At 37.6% G+C, this 25,795-nt stretch overlaps 1 protein-coding gene across 1 annotated transcript in view; it reads left to right on the top strand.

The window, feature by feature from the left end:
* Positions 1 to 208: 208 nt before the first annotated feature.
* The window catches only part of ABCA12 (ATP binding cassette subfamily A member 12), a gene marked incomplete at both ends in the record, with an annotated part of 178,812 nt that continues 153,225 nt past the window's right edge, over positions 209 to 25,795 (top strand). Inside the window, 2 exons of the mRNA XM_081095121.1 lie at positions 209 to 277; positions 16,637 to 16,730. Coding sequence (XP_080951247.1) covers positions 209 to 277; positions 16,637 to 16,730 — 163 coding nt within the window. The remainder of the gene's footprint in view (positions 278 to 16,636; positions 16,731 to 25,795) is intronic.

The following is a 25,795-nucleotide window of genomic DNA, read 5'->3' as shown; positions in this document are numbered from 1 at the left end:
CCTGGGTCAAGAATTAAGCCAATCGTTGCACAGGAAAATAACATCCGTGGCAGAGAACATCTGTGGGTTTCTTACCCCAGTCGACACGGAAGCTATGCCGTGAAAAGACTTCTGGCCCATTGACACACAAGTTGGACCAATTCTTTTTTTTTTTTTTGAGGGGTGGAGGAAAATAAGAAAAAAAAATATTGTTTGGGGTGTTTGAAGGATGGCCTCCCAGTTTCACCAGCTTCGGATCCTGGTCTGGAAGAACTGGCTAGGTGTCAAAAGGCAGCCGGTAAGTACAAATAAGGCAGGGGAGCTCTGGGGTGACGCTGCAGGCAATCCCGAAGTGTGATGATGCTAATGAAGGAAAAAGAAAAGAGTTTTAACTTAATTTTTAAAGCAGGAAATAAGATATTTAGAAATCATTCCTGCATCTGTCTTCCAGCTAAAGGCATGAGTCTAAACTTGCCTTGCAGTAAATTAAAAGAGTAAGCCACGATATGCCTTGGGCAAAGGAAAGGATGCGGCTTGTTACTGGCTGGACTGGAACTAGTGTTGAATTCCAAGTTTCTGGCCAAGATGCTTTAAAATTTTTAAAAATAAATTTAGTTATAAATGAGATGGCGAAATGTATGAGATGAAAGGTACAATAAATGGGAGAGAAATGTATTTGAGAACCAAAAGCATAGAAATCTTGGTTGAAAAGTAAGATACAAAAAGGAAATAGTTTAAAGGCTGTTGGTATAGAAAAACTTCCAAGATATTTTAGTAATCTAAAAATTATTTACTAGAAATGCTAACCAAGATCCAATGTATGTGCCATGTTTTCAGAGTATTATGTTGCTCATTGCAACATCTTTTTTTTGTGCTCTTATATTCATGTTTGCTTTTCAAATGACAAAGCCAGCTATTAGATCCTCACCAGATAGGGTCTTGGTAGATTGAAAAAGGAATTGGCTTCTATGAGTTACCACGTATTTAGAAGGATGTTTGAAAACCAGAGAAATTCAGCAAGGCACTATATATACTTCATTTTAGAGTGGTGATTCCCAGCCTTAAATGAATAATGTAAATATTATGCAAATTGTATGCGTCACAGAAACCAACATTTTATCTATGCAACTTATCTCATTCTAGGTTTGCTTATAGTGCCTGACCCCTTACTTAAGTGTTCTGATGTGTAGATTAAGAGGGAGAAGTAAATGTTCTCTCACCTTTGTGAATTTGGTGGGTGGGATTTTAAATCCTAAGGCATTATGCGATTGCATGGGTGTGGGTTTGGACATAAATTTTAAATCATTACTATTTTTATTTCATTTTTATTTTTACTGAAAAAAAGAAAATACAAAGTAAAATTTCCCATAATACCCCATGGTAGGTTCTGTGTGGAATTCAGCAGGTTAGAGTCTGGGTAGGTGATTATGGTCAAAAGACAAGAGTTGGGTTCTTGGTTTTGCTCCTTACCAGCTACAGGGCTTGAGTAGAATATCACAATTTGAGCACTGGCTTTCCCATTTCCCCAAATGGGCATGAGATCTACCGTATCTATCTCATAGGGTGAGAACCAAATGTACTAATGTATTTCAAATTGCTTTATAAATGGTGGCAAACACTTGGCAAATAGGTTATAGAAAAATTGGGGCAATTGGGATAAATATATTTTTTTTGACATAATGATGAAAGGAAATCCAGGAGAAGGGATTATGAGAGAAAAAAAGAAATTTATATACAGTAAAGTTCTTAAGTGATGAAAACTCAATAGTTAAAAATAAAAGCATAGAGGAAGAGAAATACCAATTATTGCTGATAAACAAAATGCTGAAGTTATATATTTTCCTTACAACTCCATTTTATCTAAAAATTTTTAAAAGGCCTGAGGCCCTGGTCACGTGGCTCAGTTGTTTGGAGCATCATCCCATATACCAAAAGGTTGTGGGTTTGATTCCCTGTTGGGCGCATACTGGAGGCAGTCAATCTCTCTCTCTCTCTCTCTCTCTCTCTCTCTCTCTCTCTCTCTCTCCCTCTCTTTCTCTCTCTCTCTCTTTCTCTCTCTCTCTCTCTCTCTCTCTCTCTCTCTCTCTCTCTCTCCCTCTCTCTAAAAAAGGAATCTATAAAAAATATCCTCAAGTGAGGACTAAAAGAAACCCACAAAACCCTCAGGTGAATAAAATATATCATTGAGAAATTTTATCCTTAGAAACTTTAATAAGTTTCTCCCTCATCTATAACATAGCTGGTATATCAATTTTCCACTTTGGAGTTTTTTTCTATTTTTGTCAATTTCTGCTGGACATGGCATATTTAGAGGGGATAGAAGTTAGGAGTTCTAAAATATTTTCAGTATAATGCCTTATATTATTCCTCTTTAGCCAAAATCCCTAAAAAGACCCTGTTAATTATACTTTTGCCTGGGGAAAGAGAGTACATAAGCTATTAGTTCATTTTGGGACATCAGGTGATATGGAAGTTAGGTGCACCCTAAGAGAATGGGACCCAGGGCAGAAAAGTCTTTGTTGCAGGAAGAAAGATTAGAAAAAGTCCCGAATTTGGGGTAACATAGAGGGGTCACTTGAACCCATTATGACCAACTAGCGCAGCAGTTCTCAACCTGTGGGTCGCGACCCCTTTGGCAGTCGAACAACCCTTTCACAGGAGTCGCCTAAGACCATCCTGCATATCAGATATTTACATTATGATTCATAACAGTAGCAACATTACAGTTATGAAGTAGCAACGAAAATAATTTTATGGTTGGGTCACAACATGAGGAACTGTATTTAAAGGGCCAGAAGTTTGAGAACTACTGAACTAGACGCAGGGGTCCTCAAACTACGGCCCGTGGGCCACATGCAGCCCGCCGAAAACATTTATCCAGCCCGCTGGGTGTTTTTGCCGCTGCTGTGTGTATAGGAATTTGTTCATAGTTTTTTTAAAACTATAGTCGGGCCCTCCAACGGTCTGAGGGACAGTGAACTGGCCCCCTGTTTAAAAAGTTTGAGGACCCCTGGAACTAGAGGTACACAAGAGACCTTTAGAAAATAGTGGTGCCAAAAGGAGAAGGAAAGACAATCCTAAGTGGAGGGTGAAAGGGCAAAGAAAGGTGTTTTTCTTTCTTCATACTTTTGTCTAGACTAGTCCTAAGTCTTGGTATTGGAAAGAAGATTTGAGGACACTGGTGGAAAGGGCATATGTGTGCCACTGTTATTTAAGAGGGAAGAATAAGAAAATTAAGGGGCTAGAAAATTAGGATCAAAGATTTAAAAGAAGATGAAATGAAAGAACATTGTGAAAATAAGAAATACAGACAAATTAGAAGACAGAGCACATGAAAAGCAGGTGTATTACATTCAAGGAGAGGACATAGTATTCTGGTAGGAACTGGCCTTTGTCATCCATCAAGCAATTATTTTAAATGAAAACGTTTTAATTTCAATCTTTGTAATTGACCCAAATATGCGATTCTATCACAAAGCAAGGTAGTGGGAAAGATAGTCTATAAACTAAAAAGTTAGAAACCTATTAATGGAGAAATAAATGATATATGAGAAAGAATAAAAAGAAAAACAAATAAAGATATAGTAAAAATATTAAAGTAGAGTGGGGATTACTGAGGAAACATAGTATAAATTATACACTACAATAGAAAATGAGACAAGAATTTCAAACAGGTATGTAGTCTAAGAAATAGAATGTGGAATCTAATGAACAAAATAAACTAACAAAACAGAAACAGACTCATAGGTACAGAAAATGGACAGTTGTCAGAGGGGTGGGGGTTGGGGGCTGAATGAGATTGGTAAAGGGATTAAGCAAAGAATAAATAATAGAAAGACTCATGGACACAGACAACAGTATGGTGATTGTCAGAGGGGAAGGGGAGAGGTAGAAGAAAGTAAAGGAAGGATAAATGGTGATGGAAGGAGACTTGGAGTGGTAAACACACAATACAATATACAGATGATGTTTTGTAGAATTGGACACCTGAAATCTGTATAATTTTATTAACCAATGTCACCCAAAAATTCAATTAAAAAATAAATAGAATGACAATGGGATAAGTTAAATGTTGAGTTTGGCTGCAAAAGAGGGAAGATTGGATCTTTAATTTTTGAGGTGATCATCCTCAAAATTGTTCTTAGAGCAAATGTTTCTCTCTGTCTTTCTCTCTCTCTCTTTATAAAATCAAAAACCAGGATTTTGGAATATTTGGGATTATCTAAATGCTTTTATTTTATAGGGTTTAAAAGTATTCAATAGACTTTTCCATGATCCACATAGTGAATTTAAAGTCTCAAAGTCAGATTTCCCCCCAAATAGATCTATTCTTTCTATTACCTCCTACTGATTCTCTGTTGCCCCAGAGTTGAGTTTCCTTTCCCAACATTCTCTGATTTCTGCTCAGAGTTCAGGTCACCAATGAAGACATCATATGTGTTAAGGAGGCCTTAAGATAGTGCTGTTTTTTAAAAATATTAATGGCAACATCAATTCTCAATTACATTGTTAACCTAAAAATAAAAAGCCTTCCCAATGATGTAAAAAGGATGCTCACAAAAAGGAAAAATACTCAAAATAGAGACCTAAAAACAGTAACATGAGGGATACTGGAGCTATGGAAACCCCATGAACATCTGGAATTGTTGCCTTAACAGTAAATAGCCCTTAAAAAAAAAAAAAAAATAAATAAATAAATAAATAAAATAAAAATAAAAAGCCAAATTGAGAGGCAACAGCATTTTTTTGAGTTCAAAGAATAGCTAGGTATCCAAGATGCACTAAATTAGGCAGAAATCCAAATTGTGTTCTGATTATGGGATGAAGGCAAAGGGTTGTATGAGAAAGGGAAGGGAAATAATTACATAAAGAAGGAATGAATTTCTATTGGTGCTTATAGGCACCCAGAACTCTACATGGTTGTTTACTGATTCTAAAAAAGGCCTGTACTCTTCAATCTCTGCAATCAGGATGTTTGCTTTCCTGTTAGCTCCACAAACAGTTGTTTAGAAGACAAGGCTGGTCTGGCCCTGTCCAAAGGTTATTTTGCCCAAGTCAAGCAGTCCAAAGGTTCAAGGAGCAGGGTGTGCAGACCTTTTCTCTGGGGAGGTGGCTCTGGCTTCATTTTGAAATGGCTCCATTTGTTTCATTTTTCATATTTCTCCCTTTTGATTGAGATCTTTCCTTGAAAGCATCTCCGATTAACCACTGGCAAGCAACACTTATCAGTTGTTGAAAGCTTCATTTATCTGTCACTGGGAAGGCTCATTTCCAGTGTATCATGTCCCGTGCAGGAGGGAAAGTGGTTTTCGTCGGAATCTTAGGCCACGTTTAAGCAACAAGAGCACTAGAGCAGAGGAAGGTCTTACCGTCATGTTTCTTTAAGGGCAAACAACTGCAGTTAATTCCTTGAGATTTTTCACATCAACTCTCATAGGACTTAGTGATTATCTCAAATCTCTGAGCAATCATTATCCAAGTGGTGTCTTTACAACATGGAGCTACGTAAAGCAGACAAAATTTTATAACAAGAATTTCTAGAATGACAAAATGCTAACTTGAATTTGGAGGTTAGACCTGAGTAGGGGCAATGTCTGAGCATAGCCAGATGAAAAGGTCAAGGACCATGGAGTGTCAGCAATAAGAGACATTTCTATGGGAACAAATGAAAAACAAAGGTTAATGGTAAGTAACCAGTTTCTGAGCCGAGGGGGCAGTCAGTCAAGAACAATTTTAGATATCAGTGTTGAAGCATCTTTTGCCATTTGAAATGTCTCTGATGATGCCATCCATGGTTTGCATAGACTTTCCAAGTGGCTTACAGAGCATCAGGCATGAAGATTGTTTAAGCATGAGCATTTGTAGTGACTTATGTGAAGTTTATATCAAATTGTTTACAGACCATTTGCAGGGCTTCCAGAAAATTGCAGCTTTAGTTCAAAATGATTTCAAGTCAAAAGTGGGAGAGAAATTGGAAACATTGGTTTGAAGAGTTGTAGCCAAGTATTTGAGCAAACTAAAAAAATTTAGCATTCAATCCAGTTTACAGGTGGAAAATAAAACCTCAAAGGCAATGAACAGAATTAGTATCCATAAGTGTGTATTATAGCTTCTATTGAAATATAATTTTTCTCTCTCTACAATTATCTATATTTTTATCAAAGATATTTTGCAAGCAAATTGGTTTTACTATAATTAAGTCTAGTTTTGATAAACTTGGCCTGATTATCTATATAAATGCATCAAATATGACAATTGATTATATAGACTCTTTTAAATCTGCTTTGCTTGAACTTTCAATAAGAAATCTTCAGATTAAACTTTTAACAGCCTCTTGGGGCTAAGAGGCCAAGCCAAATACTTGCCATTAGACTTCACCTGTAGTACTTTTAGATTTGGGTTAATTCCTCTTGTCTTGAGGTCCCCAAAATATCCTGAGGTTCTTGTGCCTGCCAGGAAGTGACCTTCCTTACTCACTTGGTTAAGCTGAGAACCCTATAAGCAAGGTACTACACCAGTTTTTCCAAGGAGGTCTTATTGGCTTCTAACCCGTTTCATGACCAACTCATCTGAGGTGTCCAGTGCCCTTCTGGCTCTTAAATGCTCTACCCGTGTTCTCTAATTTTGTAGCTTTGTCTTCCAAGGCTCCCTTAGCAACACTTTTACCTCATGTACACTTAACCCACAATAAAGTTTATTTAAATAGATGCTCATCTGGTGAGATCTGCAGAAATTGGCAGTTTGCAGGGGCCAGCCCAGACAACAGGTTTATAGAATTTATGCCTGTGTTGGTCCCTTTTGAATCTCCTTCTTATGACAAACAACACAATAGACAGAGATAAAGAAAAGAAACGTGTAAGAATGCACAACAAAAATTTGTACTCACCTACCAGTAGCTCGAAGCTATTCAACACCCAGGGAACTTCTGACAAGCATGAAAGAAGCCCTTCCTGAGGAATATTTCTCATGTGGTAGCGAGTTCCTGTGGCAGCAGCCACATGGGCGCCCCAGGGCAGTGCCTCCCTGAGGGAATTCCCCTCCTGATCTCAAAGAAAGTCACTGACCTCAACCAATAAGGAGGGAAGTCAGGAGCCTGGTAGAATTTACTCTGGGTGGTCCATGGAAACAGTGAACACAAAAGAGGCTCATGTGGGGGATCTTATCAGGTTTCAGGGGACTCTGGTCCATGAAGATAAGGTTACTTCAGGTCCCCATATTTGTTAACCAAAACATCAAAAGCCTCCTGTGAGCAGCAACAAGCATTTATTTAAGATCAAAGAATAGTTCATCAAGAAGCATTGATTTAGGCAGAAACCCAAATTTTGTTCTGATTATGGGGGGTAGGTAATGGGTTTTTATGAGAAAGGGAGGGGAAACAATTACATGAATAGAAGGAAGAAACTTCTATTGGTGCTAATAGGCTAAATTCTTCTTTAACTCTACATGACTATTTAGTGATTCCAAAAACTGTCTCTAATTTTTAGTCCTTGTAGTCAGGTTGTTCAATTTCCTGTTAGCTGTGTGCACAGCTGTATGGAAGACAATGCTGCTTTGGCCCCACCAAAAGTTATCCTGCCAAAGGCAAACATTTCAAGGGTTCAAAGAGCAAGATGTACAAGGCCATTTCTCTGGTCTGGTGGTTCCAACTCCATTTTGAAATGGCTCCATTTGTGTCATTTTTCTCAATTGCAAAAAACGAATACTAAAAAAAGTGTGAAAAAATCACATTAATCACGAACAGAAATGTTAGGTAATAGAGAAAATCAATTAAATGCAGTTGCTACCCCGCTGGGTTTGTAATGTAACTCTTAAAATAATGGGAAAATGAAGATACATTCCACTGGAAATGGTTAGCAACAGGGATGCTAGTTAATGACAGGAAAGAGTCCTGGTGCAGCAGAGAGTCAGAAAAACTGGATAGTTAAGAAAAGAGTTTATCTTTCATGAAGAAGATGGGTTCTGAAGAGCATATCAAAGAATGATTCCTGATGTCTATTGAAGTGAAATCTAATTCCAGACTTACGACCTGAAGAAAGAAAATTAACTTCAGCTGTTTACAGTATTTTCTGTTGTAATTTTATCTAGTGGATTGCACTTTAGCTCAGTTGATGATAGAACTGTTTTTTTCTATCACAGACATTCCTACAACTTGAAACTTTTCTAACACTTTGGATCAAATTTTACACTTCCTCCCCAACCCCCATATTGCCCATGTAACTTCCCCTCAGAGAGACTAGATAAAGAGGAAGACTTAGCTTCAAAATTTTGGAGCAGTACACTCTATTTATTAAAATAACTTTTTAGAATAAACAAATTTATAATTAAACTCTAATCTTCAAATTTAAAATTCTAAATCATGTTAAAGTGAACTAGACCTTATACAATTCAGTCAACTATGTCTTCAAATGTTCCAGGCCTTTTCATCTCCTCTGGGTCGATACCACTTACTCCCTTAATACCATTTAATTGTTAAAAGAAATTAGATCTACCTGTTGATTATGGTGCTTGTCACATAGCAGGCATGAACATTTTATTAGTTTAGTCAATCAATAAAAAGTAAATGAAATGAAAATGTTTTATTTATTTTTACTTTTTTAAAATATATTTTTATTGCATTCAGAGAGGAAGGGAGAGGGTGAGAGAGATAGAAACATCAATGATGAGAGAGAATCATTGATTGGCTGCCCCCGAAACCCGGGCATGTGCCCTTGACCGGAATTGAACCCGGGGCCCTTCAGTCGTTAGGCTGAGGCTCTATCCATTGAACCAAACTGGCTAGGGCTATTTTATTTATTTTTTAAAATATATTTCTACTGATTTCAGAGAGGAGAAGAAGAGATAGAAACATCAATGATGAGAGAGAATCATTGATCGTCTGCCTCCTGCACACCCTACACTGGGGATTGAGCTCGCAACCTGGGCATGTGCCCTGACTGGGAATCGAACGTGACCTCCTGATTCATAGGTCAACGCTCAACCACTGAGCCATGCCATCTGGGAGAGATGAAAATGTTTTAGAAATAGATAAGTAAATAAGCTTAAAGTCCAATAAAAATGTGTTGTTTTTATGTACATCATAGAAAGTTTACCAAACTCCAAAATGTATTATAATCTATAAGCACAGGTTTCAGGAAAAGTCTTTGACCTCAGTTTCCACATGGGTCTTTTATATGGATGACAGTGTTAATAGGCAGAAAGCCCGATTAACAGAACTCTTGCACTTTAGTTTCTTGTTTTGGGGTTGAATTAAAGTTTATTCCAGATCTAAAGTACCAGGCTCTTACTTCAGAATGTGAACTTGGGAATCCTCTTGCTACCATCAAGTAACAGTCATCCTTGACTTATGGGACAATCTATAAAGGAAGGGATAGAAGAGGAAGGAAGAGGCAGTGTACTTTACTTATGGAAGGTTAGGCAAGTATTATTTTCCAGTTTGTAATAAAAAGTTCTGATTTGAGGTTACAGGATGACTTTCAAATGACTTTTAATGCTCATATAGGCTGAACTAATAAAAGGATAGTATTAACGTCAAAGAGAGCTAGTAATCTGTTTTGTAGGGGTTTGGATATAGCTTTATGGTACAGGTGCTGAAGCCAGGCTGCCTGGGTTCAAAGATCATCTCTATGATTTATGGCTTAAGGAATGAAGGCTTATTTAATGTCTTTAAGTTTCCAATTTTCCCATCTGCAAGAGGAAATGAGACGATTATATTAAATAAGATAATGCATGTTAAGTGTTTTACATAGCATCTTGTACTTTCTAAGCAATCAATAACTATTAGCTGTTATCACTTGGGGTATTATATTGAATTTTGATATAATTGTAAGGAGAATACTTGACAACAAGAATTTATAGTGGGAAAGATATTTCAAAATCATATTCAACAGGGAATTGCTGAAGGAACTGGCACTGGTACCTAAGAGGAGAGGGGACTTCATTTCTCTTCAATGAATTCTCATGTGAAAGAGGAGGCCAGACTAAGACAAACAAGTGTTAGTCAAAACAGGAAGATATCCCCTTGATATAAGCAAAAAAATAAATAAATAAATAAAAATCAGACAGTATGAATTGTCCAATAATACAGAAGTCTTGTGAAATAGTTAACTTTTAGTCACTAGAAGCATTCAGGTAGAGGTTGGATAACCATATGGCAGAGATGTTTTCCTTGACTCTTAATGCACTAGTCATTCTGGACTTATTTCTCTTCCTGGAACATTTCACCCTCTTTTCCATCTGTGGGTCTTCACCCATATGTTTTCTATGCTGAAAAGACTCCTACTTCTTTTCACACTCCATCCAACGTACCTATCTTTTCTTCTTCCTGACCTTTTCTATCTTTTAGTTTTTAATCAGCTCCTTTTCCACACTCTTTACTTCCTATGTCTTATTCCTGTTATCTACTGCACTTGGTTAAAATTATTTTCAATATTTCCTTTCCTCAAAAGACTGAAACTTTTAATTGCTCTATTCTCTGTGCCTAGTATACAGTATAATTTTATATAATAATAATAATAATAATAATAATAATAATAATAAATGACTACTGTAGTATATGTTAAACCCTAAGTTTTCTTAAGAACTCTCCAAGACTATGATTCCCTGAAGGGAGAGAAGAATCTTCATATTAAACGTTTTACTTTTATTTATTTTCAGAGTTAGAAAAGAAATCCCCATTGCAATTTGAAAATTGTAATGATAACCACTGTCATTCATTTTGGACACAACCAACTTCAGACCACTCAATTTTAATGGAATCTATCTATCATCTATCTATCTATCAATCTATTACCATCATCATCTATCTACCTATCTATCTTTCTATCATTCATCTCTGTGTCTACATATATTCTACATATATTCTGTGGTTCTGTCTACTCTTGGGAACAGTGACATCCCAGTAGCAACCAGCACACTTAGTTCTCATCTGTGCGCTAAAATAAGCTAGCATTTCCTGGAAAATTGGTATTTTCGAGACTAGGACAGAGAAAGTACACAGTGAGGCAGAAAAACTTGTGGAACCAGAAAGAAGGAAATAATTGTTATATACACATTTATCACTGTAGTTTGTGTATCTTTATACATTTTGAAACCCTCGAGTTCACACATATATCCTTAACTCAAACCCAATATTAAAGAGTTCATTCTAGTTTCCTCCCTTTCCATGATCATAATTCCACTGATGGGTAGTGAGGAACCTGGCTTCTCTAAAGGGGCATATTGACTTTTTGGTCAGCCTCCCTATATGAAACCAATTGCCTGCTCTTCGCTCTGCACAGACACCTTCCTTACCCAATGGACACCCCATGTCTGGCTGTTGCACTGCGGGCGTCCTCTTTACCTTACTAGGGACCCAGCTCCCTCACTGCAGGGCACCCAGTCATAGCGTGGACTTACCTTACTGGCACCACCTGAGGACTTCCAGACACTGAAATTTTCAGAAGCTGAAAGGGAAGAAAAAGAAAAAGAAAAAGAATGGGACATCTCAATAGGAAATAATCCCTGGAGAAATAAAAGGAGACAAATGCCATGGCCCACGAAAGAATGCAACTGCTCAGTGTGCCTGTGCCCTTCAATGTCAGTAATGCAGGGAGGCCTGACCGATGTGGCTCAATGGGTGAGTGTCGACCTGTGAACCAGGAGGTCGTGTTTAGGTTCCCAGTCTGGGTTACATGCCCAGGTTGCGGGCTTGATCCCCAGTGTGGGGTGTGTGGGAAGCAGACAATCAATGATTCTCTCTCATCATTGATGTTTCTATCGCTCTCTCCCTCTCCTTTCCTCTCTAAAATCAATAAAAAAAATTTTAAAAAAAAAGAATGCAGAGGAGATGGAAGGTAAATGAGGTATAGAGGCAAGTGTGAGGTAAGTTAAAATATCAGCAAAAATATGAAACTGTTAAAAACTGCTTTTCCCAAAGTTTCCAGTAGTCCCAAATCTGTAACTAAGATCAATATATTAGCCCTTTCTCTAAACCAATGGCAAGAAAAGCCATGACTCATCAGTTCAGCATTTGGATCCTTGGCACACATTTTTTTCCAGGCTATTTATGATAATATTTAGAATGGTGTTGAGAGCAATCCTGCTGCTATGAATTTAAATTTTGTTTGTTTCTGGCTTTTGTGATTAACTTGCCAGCCTTAACATTACTGTGATCACAGTGTGAATGGCTCTGTATTTGTTATCCTTCTAAAATGCAGTATTCAGAAATGTTCTTCAAACCTCTCTGACCTACAATCCCAGGGGAAATCTTGTGATAATAAATTGCTTATAGGCTAGCTGTGGTTTTTATCTGTAACAGAGTCAAAAATGCCTTAAACTACACTGATATAGATTACAGTTTGGGCTGAACTTAAATCATGTCAAAAATTAACTTCAAAATTTACCAAAACCTCTTCATGAAGCCATCAAATTAGGGCCTAATCTCCAAATTTATAGGGAACTCATACATCTTAAGAAAAAGAAGATAAACAATCCAATAAAAAATGGGCAAAGGACTTAAATTTTCGAAAGTTGACATATAGGAGGCTGAGAGACATAAAAACATGCTCTAAGTTGCTAATCATACAAGAGATGCAAATCAAAACAACAATGAGGTACCATCTCACACCTGTCAGAATTGCTATCATCAACAAAGCACCAAAGGACAAGTGCTGGTGAGGATGTAGAGAAAAAAGAACCCTCATGTACTGCTGGTGGGAATGCAGACTTGTGCAGCCACTGTGGAAAACAGTATGGAGTTTCCTCAAAAACTTAAAAATGGAACTCCCATTTGTTCATAGCAGCACAATTTACAATAGCTAAGATTTGGAAACAACCTAAGTGTTCATCAGCAGATGAGTGGATTAAAAAGCTGTGGTACATCTAAGCAATGGAATACTATGCTGCTGTAAAAAAGAAAGAACTCTTAGCATTCACAACAGCATGTATGGAACTGGAGAGCATTATGCTAAGCGAAATAACCCAGTCAGAGAAAGATAAATATCACATGATCTCACTCATTTGTAGAATATAATGAACATTATAAACTGATGAACAAAAATAGATACAGAGGCAAAGAAGCATCAAACTGTCAAGCTTCAGTGGGAAGGCAGGGGAGGGGTTGAGAGGAGGGGTAAGAGATCAACCAAAGGACCTGTATGCATGTGTATAAGCCTAACCAATGGACACAGACACTAGGGGCGTAAGGGAATGTGCTAGGGGACGGGGGTTGGCCGGGGGTTGGCCTGGGGTGGGAGATAAATGGGGGAAAAAGGAGACATATGTACTACAATATGTAATACTTTAAACAAAAAAATAAAACTTAAAAAAATTCCATCAAATTAGATAACTCAAAAGACCACTTAAAGATATCCCACTACATATTCTTATATAAATGTGAATGTACATTTGTGTTGATACAATTAATCTCAGTTGCTCACTGAATTATCATGAAGTTACTATAGAAAAATGAATAGATGCTCCTGAAAGTAGCTATGGGGCATTAAAACTACTTGGATGAATCCTTTTTTTAAAAAAATAACTATGGCTTCAAATATAAGACCAATAAATCTACAGACATTACATTTTTGTTACCTCAATTCTTTATAGTCTGCATTTCAAATGAGTCATACTGAATAAAGATGATATCTTGTATCATATCTAGGATCCTTAAAACATAGACTTTAATTTTCAAATATATCACACTAGGCTAGAACAACATCATATATATATATTTATTTAAAATATATTTTTATTGATTTCAGAGAGAAAGGGAGAAGGAGAGAAAGGGAAACATCAATGATGAGAGAGAATCATTGAATGACTGCCTTCTACACTCCCCACACTGGGGATTGAACCTGAAATCCAGGCACATGCTGTGACTGGGAATCAAACAGTGATCTCCTGGTTCATAGGTCAATGCTCAACCACAGAGCCATGCCAGCCTGGGCACATTTTATATTTTTTATAGCACTTATATTTTTGCAATACACTTTCTGTAATTCTTTCTTACTTGTTTTTCAGAGCAGTATGGTAATTTAAAAAAAGACCTAGCCTAAGTATTTTGATATTCAGATCCTTGTTCCCTGCCCTGCTTTCTAACTGGGTATGTGACTTTGGATAATTATGTTAACCTTCTGTATCCCAGAGAAGAAAAAAGGGAGTTGGATGAGATCAAGGCTTCTTAACCTCCAATATGCAATGGATCTCTTTGGCAGCCTGGTGAAATGTATGGCTCCTCTAAGAATAATGTGTTTAAATCAATAAAATAAGTAGTATTACAAATAAAACAAATTACATTGACACTAGAGGCCTGTTACATGAAGAGATTCGTGCAATAGGCCTTCCCTTCCCCTGGCTGCCGGTACCAATTTTCCTCCAGCACCTGGGACTCAGGCCTTCAGACTTTGCTGCTCTGGTCCAGAGCCTTCTGTCTTTGTGGCTCCGGATGGAGCCTTCAGTCTTTGCTCCACCACTTTGCACCTATGTATGCAAACACCATCTTTGTTGGGTTAATTTGCATACTCTCCTGATTGGCTGGTGAGCATAGTGAAGGGATGGTCAATTTACATGTTTGTCTATTATTAGGTAAGATTCAGTTATTAAGGTATTTAAAAGCAAATTTAGGATATGGTAATGTGTTTCTTTATTATAGTATTAACTAACTAAATAAATATTATGAATCTATAACTACTGTAATTTTAATTTCACAATAATTATAAACAGCACTTGGGGGTCTCTACAGCAACACGAATGTTCTTTGAAAATATCCCTGGTTTCTGTTGGTGACCAAGTCACAGGTACTTCTAATCACACTTTGGTTTACTGACTGCATCCATCATCAATAGAAATGCTAGGTGTTCTGCTGATGAACACTTAGGTTGTTCCCAAATCTTAGCTATTGTAAATTGTGCTGCTATGAACAAATAGGAGTTCCATTTTTAATTTTTTGAGGAAACTCCATACTGTTTTCCACATTCATTTCAATCACAAGCTGGAGAAAATAAAAATGTGATGTTTTTTTCCCTATCCAGGTTTATGAATGCTCTGACTTCTATTCATTAATTGCTCTCAAGGGAGTTTTCCAACAAAAATATTCCAGGACTTTAGGAACAATCCTGCCAGTTAGGTGGGTGGCGTACATTTAGAACTGCTCTACTCCCAGTGTGGTGCTTGGGCACAGCACCATCAGCACCCATCTGGAGCTTAATAGAAAAGCAGGGTTTCTGACCCCACCTCTGGTCTACTGAATCCCATTCTACTTGCATACATGATCCTAGGTGATGTGGTATGCACTGTTGTGAAATGCACATTAGTACTTGAGAAGTGCTCTATAGGTTAGGCTGTTTGGTCAATCTGGGAGCTTTTCAGCTATGACCAAACCCAGCACCTCAGGATTCCTTACATCAAGAGTCAACTTCTTCTTTTTTTAAAACCCAAAGTCTAAGAAGCTGGTGACAGGCCTGCTAGCAAGGAGAGCAGTGCTATTAGACACACAATGGAGATATCCAGAGAAAATTGAGATCAGGAGTTTCCTAAGGATCAATACTTGAATGGGTCTAGATAGTTTTGGAGAATTAAAGAGCCCCAGGCAGTAGCTTGAGATTTGGCAGAAGCAAGCTGTCTCTGAAAAGTGGGGGAGGAATGATAATAAGTCTGATTGCATAACCAAGCAGAAACAGAGTTCCAAGGTTTACTTTATTAAGTCTAGGCAAGGTTTGTTTTGTACAGCTTGGTTTGTGTGCTATAACTGCATGCATACCACAGTTAATGTTTTTTTGTGAATACATGTTTGAAAAATTTTATAGGTATTAAAATATTAAGCAGTTGATGTCTTATGCAACAAAATCATGTATACATGGGGAGGAAAGCCACTCTTGAAGTGTCTTACAGTGAAGTTCTCTGATAGAAATTTAATGCAGTATCAGTATACATTTTTCAGTATTTATTTTGTACCAGTGAAAATTCAGGGATCTATAAGACACTGTTCCTGTCATAAAAGAGTTACCCACTTATTTTGTAAGTCAGGCAGAAAATATTGATGGTGAGAGTATGTTAGGTTTTATGATAGAAGCAGACACAAGATGCTATTTATAGAGGTATGCCTGGGGATGTTGCATAAAATTTGAAGTTCCTGTTTACTCATTTACTGGTACTCATTGACACAATTATTCATTTATTTATTTGTTCAATGATGTCTATTGAGTCATTATTCAATGTCACCCACTAATCTTGTTGGCTGAGCATAAAATGTTGACTTTGAAAATGGTAAAAAAGGTTTAAGAGGTGTCTACATTACAATTGTGTTGGGTTTTGTATGCCCTGTTTAGAATGCTGAGCCTTATCCAACAAGCAACTGGGAAAACATCAGATTTTAAGTAAAGAACTTACTGATAAGATTTGAATTTTAATATCATCACTCTTGGGGTAGTCATGATAGGTGACTGGAAAGGGGTCTTCAGAAGTCATTTTAAGGTTTTAAGCCTGGAAAAAAAAATCTTGTGTTCATTTATAGATCTCTTTCATTTAAAAAAAATCACTCTTTTCTTTTTTATTAAGAATATTTACAGGCAAATACTTGTTTTGTGTTGGAATGTTATAGTATGATGTATTTCTTGTCAGGTTTTTTGGTTCAGCAATTCAGCAATATAATTAATATTTTTTTCTTGTCATTATTTTGCAGCTTTGGACACTTGTCTTGATTTTATGGCCAGTCATTATTTTTATAATTTTGGCTATTACCCGGACCAAATTTCCTCCAAGAGCAAAACAAACTTGTAAGTAAATGAGAATCCCCCACCCCCTAATTTTTGAATTGTAGTTAAAAATATTTTGATACTACTTTAGTGTTTCATTCCAATTTTTTTAAAAATAGTGTTTCCTCTTGAAAGCATTTATATAAATACTTAGTATGTTTTTTTCATATTTTTGAATTTGTAAGAAAGATGGGCCTGTGATATTTATTTAGAAAAATACAAAGCAGGTAGAAGCTGTGCTTTATCTGTAAAATATGGACTCATTCATTATTCATCTCATAGATCTCACCATGGTCTGCACAACACAAGCAGCAGTCTCAGCTAGATCATTGTTTACTTTTGTGCTGTAGCAGAAACTATAGACTGGTATTTGATCAACTGAATGAATGAAATCCAGAGTTCCACAAAAAAATCTATTATCTCTCCTCAGGACAGATACTGGAATGGTGCAAATGTGTCAACACAGTTTGAGAGGATTGGTTTCCAATTAGTGTTATTTTAGTTACATTTAGTCATTGCCAAGTGATAAATTGGGCTTAATGCCCCAGAATGAAAATGCAGAAAAAAATCAGACAAGTCCTTAGAACTGAGGGAGGTGAGCTTTTTAACTTCAATGATTTGACCAATGCTGTCTTTGCTTTTGTTCTTAAACTTTGGAGCTAATTTTCTCAGTAGTAATACTTAAGTATTTTTGTAAGAATACTTATAAATAAAGTATTTTACTTAAGTAAATCCTTTTACTTAAGTAGAAGTCAGGTAAGATGTTTTATGTTTCACAAAAGTTACCTTATAAAGATCCTCATTGATCAAATTTCTGTAAATCAGATTGTATTTCAGATAAAGTATGACCATATGCTATATAAAAGAATACTATGCTGAATTATTTCTAAACAGAATAATGAGCTATTGACACTAAAAATGTGTATTGCTTTTCAATCACTTAGTCCTAAGAAATAAGATGAGAACCATGGTGGAATCTACTTAAATCATGCACAATAGGATAATTCAAAAGAAAATATCAAGTCAATTAGTGTAAAACATTTAAACTCTTGGTGCTAGAATAAATAATTCCTTTTATTTTAATAGTACTTCATCATTTCTGAAGGACTTTTGCACAGGTAATTATGTAGAGTTGTTGATGAGATTTTACTTGGTTATAAAAACAGCATAATTTTGTTCTCATCATATTGTGTGTATATTAGTTCTTTCTAGAAGATTAATTCCATTGTACACATTAGAATTAATATTCTTGCATATCTTTATATCAATAGAATATAAAATGTAATTTCATATTCGGAGGTGCTATTTTGTAGAGTAATTTAGAGAACCTAAAACTGGTATAGAGACTTACCTTTTCTTCTTGTAATAGAGAATAACTTCAAAATGACGGTTCAAAAAAAATGGCGATTAGAATTTAGGTATTTTTATTTTTATTTTTTGTAATTGTGATTTTTCTTTATTTCTCATGTCCATTATATAAAAAGATTAAAATTAGCTACTAATAATAAGTATTTCTTGATCTCAGACTATGCGCCAGGCACTTAGCACAGGTAATGGCAGTGTTAGTCATTTCACAGTTGAGAACACCAATGCACAGAGATTAAGTGACTGGATCAAGATTACACAGGTAAGAAGCGGTGATGTCAGGATTTGAACGTAGGCTCCAGAGCCTGGTTTTCAGCCCATGAACTCATATTTTTTACATCTAGTAGTCACTACTAATTTCTCATGTTGCATTACGCAGGTTTGAAAGAGCAGACTAAAAAATAGAAATTAGGAATATACACACTTCTCTGTATCATGAAATCAAAAGATATAAGGAAGAGGTACATTCCAATGTGTGTATATCAGAGTTATCCTAAATGTTAGTATTCAGTGTATAATGCTGCCTCTGTCTGGTGAATTCTGCATGAGCCACTGTAGTTGTAGTACCATAGAAATCAGGTCCCCTTGACAGAGTTAAACTCCTTTCTTGGCTACAGTGACTTCTTCAGTGCTAGTTGGGCAACAGAGAAATGAAGATGAAACTTCAGACTACACCCCAGCTGAAACTCAGCTGTGGTGAGAACGGGAGTTGTCATCTTGTGAGCACATTCAACTCTCAGAATGGCCGGGCGGGTTTGTAGGACTGATACATCAAAGGAAGCTGCTGCAGCCTTGGCCACGGTAACCCCCCTCCAGAGCAAAATGTTTTCTTTTGGCATCATCTGCTTTCACTTACTCCCTTTTGTGTGGCCACCAACAGCTTAGGTAACTGGCCTCAGCAGATGAGTTCCAGGTAAAGAAAACTTCCAAAGCCTGGCAGGCAGGGCCCTCTGCTTCTCATTCACACGGGGGAAAATGGGCTGAGGCCGCAAGTTTGAATGAATTCCAACCTCTTACAATCTCTACATGCAGTGGCTTGTCAAGAGGCAAACTTAAAGCCAAAATACCATGCTCAGGAGCAAAGGCAAACAAAACAAAACAAAACTCTCCAAAATGCATTTAGACTATGCCAAGCGGTAATGTTCAGTGAGTTCATTTTGTCTCCTTTTAATACATTTGTATCTCTGAAAATGCAGGCGAGAAGTTCCTAATTACTGTGGGGCTGACTACTTTTAAGAACAGTAAAACCCTGCCATAATAAGATAAGTGGACTCCAAAAATGCAGTTCTGCCAAACAAGGAGTCGCATTTTTACGAAGTTAATGAAAAACAATATTTTACAAGTGGTAGAAAATACCACTAAAAGCACAGTGGAAGTTATTCTGTACAAGTATAGCCGCACACTGAATTAAACCCAACTATCTTGAGGCTGTTACTTTCTAGTACCCCTCCCCCTTCGGAATATAAGAAATTTTGCCCACTCCACATCTGAAAATAGGGGCTGGTAGAAGCCAGAAGCCAACTAGTAATTGAATTACATTCAAATTTGTGTGATCACAAGGTTATACTGAATACCACCCATCCAGATGTGACTCAGTGGCTTTGGTCAATGCAAGATTGACATTCTTAGTATGTCTTTTGACCTCTAAGCATACCTTTTGTCTTCAGGGACAAATAAAAATAATCATAGGGGTGAACATTTATTGAATGCTTTACCATGTGTCAGACACTATGCTAACTACTTTGCATATATTTCCTTAGTTATAGACACATCATCTCTTCGAACTATGTAATTTGATTGTCCCCATTTTAAAGATGACAAAACTAAGGTACAGAAATGTTAAGTAATTTACCAACAATCACATAGTTACTCTGTGCCCGAGTCTGGAATTGAACCACAGAGTTCTTACCTGGAGTAGAGTGGTCTTATCCAGGTAATGAGTGCCAACAATGGCAATACTAATGTCTGGCTCATTAGAATTTTTAGCATCTCCTTTTTCTTCCTCATACTACCTATTAGCACTATCATAGATTGAATGTGGCTGTAAAAGTGAACTCAATTGGTTTTTCTATTTGTCAGCAGCTCTAGGAAAAAATTGAGAAGGAAGATTGAAATTATTGATTAATTGGTGGTTTTGGGGATCCATGCGTGTTGTTATACCTACATTACCTGAATTGTTAAAACTATTGTGTAGTTTTGTTTTGTTTTTTAAATATACTTTTATTGATTTCAGAGAGGAAGGGAGAGGGAAAGAGAGACAGAAACATCAATGATGAGAGAGAATCACCGATCGGCCGCCTCCCTCACGCCCTCCACTGGAGATCGAGCTCACAACCCACGCATGTGCCCCTGACTGGAATCAAACCTGGGAGCCCTCAGTCTGCAGGCTGATGCTCTGTCCACTGAGCCAAACCAGCTAAGGCCTATTGTGTAGATTTAAGTTGAAAGATCTATGAGGCATCTCACTGGTGACAGTTGTGAAAGTTAGAGGAGTGACGTTTCTTCTGGCCCAGCTCTTGCTGCTGACTTTTGCATGGTGGTGTTTCTATGGAAGTGAAGGCAGTTGCATGAGGACAGGATTCTGGATGTACCATGCTCACTCATGATGTAATGGTAATAGTAATAAATAGTAATAGTTGAGGGGCCCATAGTAAATAACTTTCATTTCTATTTGATTGGCTCAAAATGAATTTGGATTTTATTCTGGGAATCTCAGAACTCATCACCATTCTTCTTCTGCTGGGGATTGCCCCACCCAATTTCTCCATTCTCACACATGCCAGCAACAGTAGGCCACCTCCCAGGTTAGAAATATCTGAGTCATCTTTGACTCCTCCCTTTCTAGTAGCCTTAAAGTCAGAATCTTTCTTGTGAAATGCGTCCTGGAATTAATCCTTTCTTTTCATCCTTCCTGACACCCGTCGCTCCAAAATTTCATTGTTTCACGCCTAGATTTCTTCTATGGCTTTTTCAAGTACCCTCCTCAGATAGTCTCCTAAAATACATTTGGCTCCTAACAAGTTTCAGCTTCTCTTTGTTTAACTTTCAAGACCTTTATAATCAGAATGAATCTACCTTTCCCTTCTTTCTGTTCTGCAGTATGATGCCTGTGCCTAAGGAGGCAGTGTCTGAGTGTGTCCCACACATCTTACACTCATTCCTGCTCGGATCTGCATGTTCGTGAATTATCCTCAATGTCTATTAAAAGACATGCTCACATCCAAGGCTTACCCTTTGGCTTTCCCTCATCATTCAAACTCCTTCCTATCTCTCTTGTTGATGTATTGTATTATAGTGATCTTTGAGTGTTTTATGCTTCAATCTTGACTCACTCGTTGGAGAGACAGAACATTAATAGCAGAAATCACATCATAACACCACACTCATATTAGGTACAGCATGATTCCTAACATAGGGAACAAAATAGGAGTTTAATAAATTGATCAGAATTGGATACAGATGAATACGGGCGATTGAATTAAAAAATTCACCAAAAGATGAATAGTAAAAACAAACAAAAAACCCTCAGTGTATGAGATGAGTAAAGGACAAGAAGTTAGGTGAGTTTTGGCTAGATCTTTACTTCTCAGATCTAAGTAAATCTCACTGTGCTATCAAAAATGTCCATAATGATAGTGTTGAAGGGGTGGGGGATGAACATAAGGCTCCCTCACTCCTCCCCAGGTAAGTCCACCTGGGAATTTCCATCATGAACATCTAAGAGCTCTTACAAATACTACATACATAAGATTTTTGTGTGGGAGAGATTTTACAGTCTGCTTCTTGCTTAAGTTCCAGAAAATGTCAGAACAGCTTTTGAATTTCACAATGAAAGCCCCATCACTTACTTCTTCCATCAGCAAGTCAGTAGTTAACAACTTTTATGGAAACACTGGTGACCCTTAGGTGGTAACATGGGGATAAATTCCGTGAAACTCATAGAAATGGAGATTGGGATTAGATTGTGACTTTGCTTCCTCTAGCATTCTGCACAGAGCTGCAGGAAACAGCAGGAGGAAGGGAGCATTGGGTCCATCACACGCTTATACAGGAATGGCTACAGCTTCTGTGGGTAGTTGCCCATCTCCCCCCAATCCCGACTTGAAATTCTATTATTCTCTCATGCAATGCAGATAGACACACCCTAATGCCAGAAAATATGACAAAAGGATTTCCCAACTAAATGCCTAACAGCAGGCTTAGTACACAGAGCTTCATCACAGAACCGGAACTTCCTTGAACTACAGTAAACTCATTTCAACAAGGGGAAAACTAAAGAGGAAAGAATAGCTGTTGATTGTACAGTGGCAGATTTGTTTTTCTGTCCTACATCATCTCTACTTTTGATGATCTATCTTACAAGCTTTGCAGAGGTGACTGCCTCACTGATATTGGCTCTGGGAGCCACATCTTCTCTTTCTTATTCCTTTTCTCTTTCCTTCCTTTAAAAGAGCATAGGGGCTCTTGTTACTCTCAGATAGGATCCTCTAATATCTAAATCTATATGATAAAGTGCTTGCCGCCATTTTGTTTAGCTCTTTTTTGGAGTTTCCTCCTTTTATTTGGGGGTTGTTACTTTGTCTCCCCATTTATTGCTGTCCCTCTGTATTTGTTTCTACGTATTAGATCAAATTGTGATGCTTCCCAGTCTTTGTGGGGTGGCCTTAATGTAGTAAGTATTTTGTGGGACCCAGTGGAACAGTCTCTTTGATCTCCTGAGCTCGGTGTTCTAGAATGTCCCTTGTTATTTGGGCTCTCCTGTTGTCATTGGTCTTGATTGTTGGCGTTCCAGTTATGGGTGGGATATCCTCTTAGGCTGACTGACTGTGAGGCTCATCCCTGGCCACACTGTGTGAGCTGTTGTGCAGGTGCAGTGTCCAGGTGGTTTCTACCCTTCCTTGTTATAAGTTTCTTCCTCTGGGTGAATATTCCCTAATTTAGTTTTATTCCCAGTCTGGTCCTGGGAGGAGGTGCAAGGAAGGTCTGCCTATTCTACTTTCATCTTCTCCTCCTTAATCAAATATCCTGGTAGCTTCCAACTTGTCCTGACTCCTCTCCTTCCACATCTTACTCTCAAGTCTATATGGAAAGATAAATAATTGATTATTTCTAAAACCCTCACAAGGATAGCAGTGTTACTTGCTGAAGTTGCCAATATCAGCTGATATTTCCGATATGCCCTTGAAGCTAAGAGCCAGAGAGCCCAGACACAAGGAATGCTATGCGGTTAAAACGTCTGTAGACTTCTCCATCACAGCTAGCTATTTCTCAGAATTTTTTAAACCTCCTCCTTCATCCCTGACTTTCTTTCCAGATTTTTCAATCCAAATTTATTTAAAGAATAGAGTTACTCATTATGATATGGGGTTTTCAATGCACAGCTAACCATAGCCTCCTAATTTCATACTGTCCAGATGAGATCAACACAATTTAGGACAAATTTGGGGAGTGGAAATGCAGCTAACTAAAGAGAAAATAGCCGAAACCGGTTTGGCTCAGTGGATATAGCGTCGGCCTGCGGACTGAAGGGTCCCAGGTTCGATTCCGGTCAAGGGCATGTACCTGGGTTGTGGGCACATCCCCAGTAGGAGATGTGCAGGAGGCAGCTGATCGATGTTTCTCTCTCATCGATGTTTCTAACTCTCTATCTCTCTCCCTTCCTCTCTGGAAAAAATCAATAAAATATATTTTTTTAAAAAAAGAGAGAAAATAATACAGGAATCATATCACATTACCAGTATTTTCCCCCTTTGTCTTTTCTCTATCTTTGAAATTTACAAACAGATATACCCACTCTATGTTACTTAAACTCATTGAAATAAGCCTGTTGAGAGATGTGGATTCCAGGTTCTTACCCTAAGCTTTTTCTTTCAGTCTGCAGGCCGACGCTCTATCCACTGAGCCAAACCGGTTACGGCACCCTAGGCTTTTTAAAAAACATATATTCTTATTGATTTCAGAGAGGAAGGGAGTGGGACAGAGAGAGAAACATCAGTGATGAGAGAATCATGGATCGGCTGCATCTTGCACATCCCTCACTGAGGATAAAGCCCTCAACCTGGGCATGGGCATGTGCCCTGACTAGAATAGAACCATGACCTCCTGGTTCACAGGTCAATGCTCAACCACTGAGGCATGCTGGCCAGGCTACCCTAGGCTTTTTGAATGGGCATTTGGTAGAAGAGCTGGTGAAGATGAAGTTATGATGATGGGCTGATGATAGTGAATGGGATTATATTGAGGACTAGACAGCTTAAAAAGCAACCTAGGAAGTTCTTTTAAAAATATATATTTTTATTGATTTCAGAGAGGAAGGGAGAGGGAGAGAGAGAGACAAAGACAGAAAAATCAATGATGAGAGAGAATCGTTGATTGCCTGCCTCATGCATGGCCCATACTGAGGATTGAGCCCACAACCCAGGCATATGTTCTTGACTGGAATCGAACCTGCAATCCTTCAGTCTGCAGGCTGACTCTATCCACTGAGCCACATCAGCTAGGGCAGGAAATTCTTAAGCAAGTTAAAGTTTGAGAGCGACCTCTTCCTTTCTTTTCAACTAGCTTTTCTTACTTAAAGCAGTTGCAGTTTTTACTAGCTCACTGCAGTTAAAGTGAACCAGCAAATGGATTTAATTATTTGAGTAAGTTCAGGGAAGAATTTGCTTTTGCCTGAACTACATTGCAGCACTTAACCCTGGCTCTTTCAGGGCAATCCTCAGGATGTCAGCAGTCTCACACCATTTTTTATGTCTTATTTTGACACCATTTTCAGGATAGTTGAGAGGAGGAGAATACCTCCTCTCAGAATGTACTGCCAGGTCGGTTACTAAGGAAGGAAGTGTTCATAACTTCCTGAATTTTTATGCACATGTTTTTCCAAGATGATTTCATGGTTAAGTTACCTGCCTGGGGAAGCCCCGTTCCACTTAAACAAATACTACTTCATATTCTAACATTGTATCACTATGCTTCTTGTTTCATAAATATCAGGAGGATGAGAAAATATGAAAAAATCATTTCATTATTTTGAAATTGCTGCTCTATGTGCTATGGTAAAAAGATGCTTTATATTCTACAAGGATGAGCCTACAGCTATAAAGACTAGATCTGCTTTCTGTCCTCATGTTGCTTGGAATCTAACGGTGGTTGAAGAAACACACATGACAATTATATGCCATAATAGATTTTAAAAATAAAAAGTTAAATACAACTAAAGTAAAAGTGTTAAATGTAGCTCTTGGCATAGGATTTTGTACATAATAGAAACTCAGATATTTATTCATTAATTAGAAGTGATGTGCAAATACTTAAGAAAATAAGTATTAAATAAGAAGCATTGGTAGTAAAAAACAATTATAAGTTTTAAAAAGGAAGAGATTGCTATCAATTAGTGTCATCAAGAATTACTCCAGGACTTAAGCTTGGAAAGGAAAAAAAAATGAAATGTGCTGGACATGCAACAAGAAGAGAGGTGCCCTTCAAGAGAGAGCAAGGTCATGATCAAAACCTTGGAAGCAGGAGCCCTCAGGGGTCACTAACTGGCTGAGGATAGTAGAGTTGTCTGGCCAAAACAAAGTTTGTCCTGGAGAGTAGAGGCGATCAAGTGCGGTAGGGTCAATCATATAGGGTTTTCAATACTCAGCCTAGGAGTTTGGGTACTTTTTTGTAGTCATAGAAACATTGAAAGTCTATGAGAAGTTATTTAATTTTTTTTCTAACAT

Source organism: Myotis nattereri (genome assembly GCF_964212035.1).
Source record: "Myotis nattereri genome assembly, chromosome: 7".
NCBI lineage: Eukaryota > Metazoa > Chordata > Mammalia > Chiroptera > Vespertilionidae > Myotis > Myotis nattereri.
Note: the sequence above shows the minus strand (reverse complement) of the source record. Positions and strands in the feature narration are given on the sequence as shown.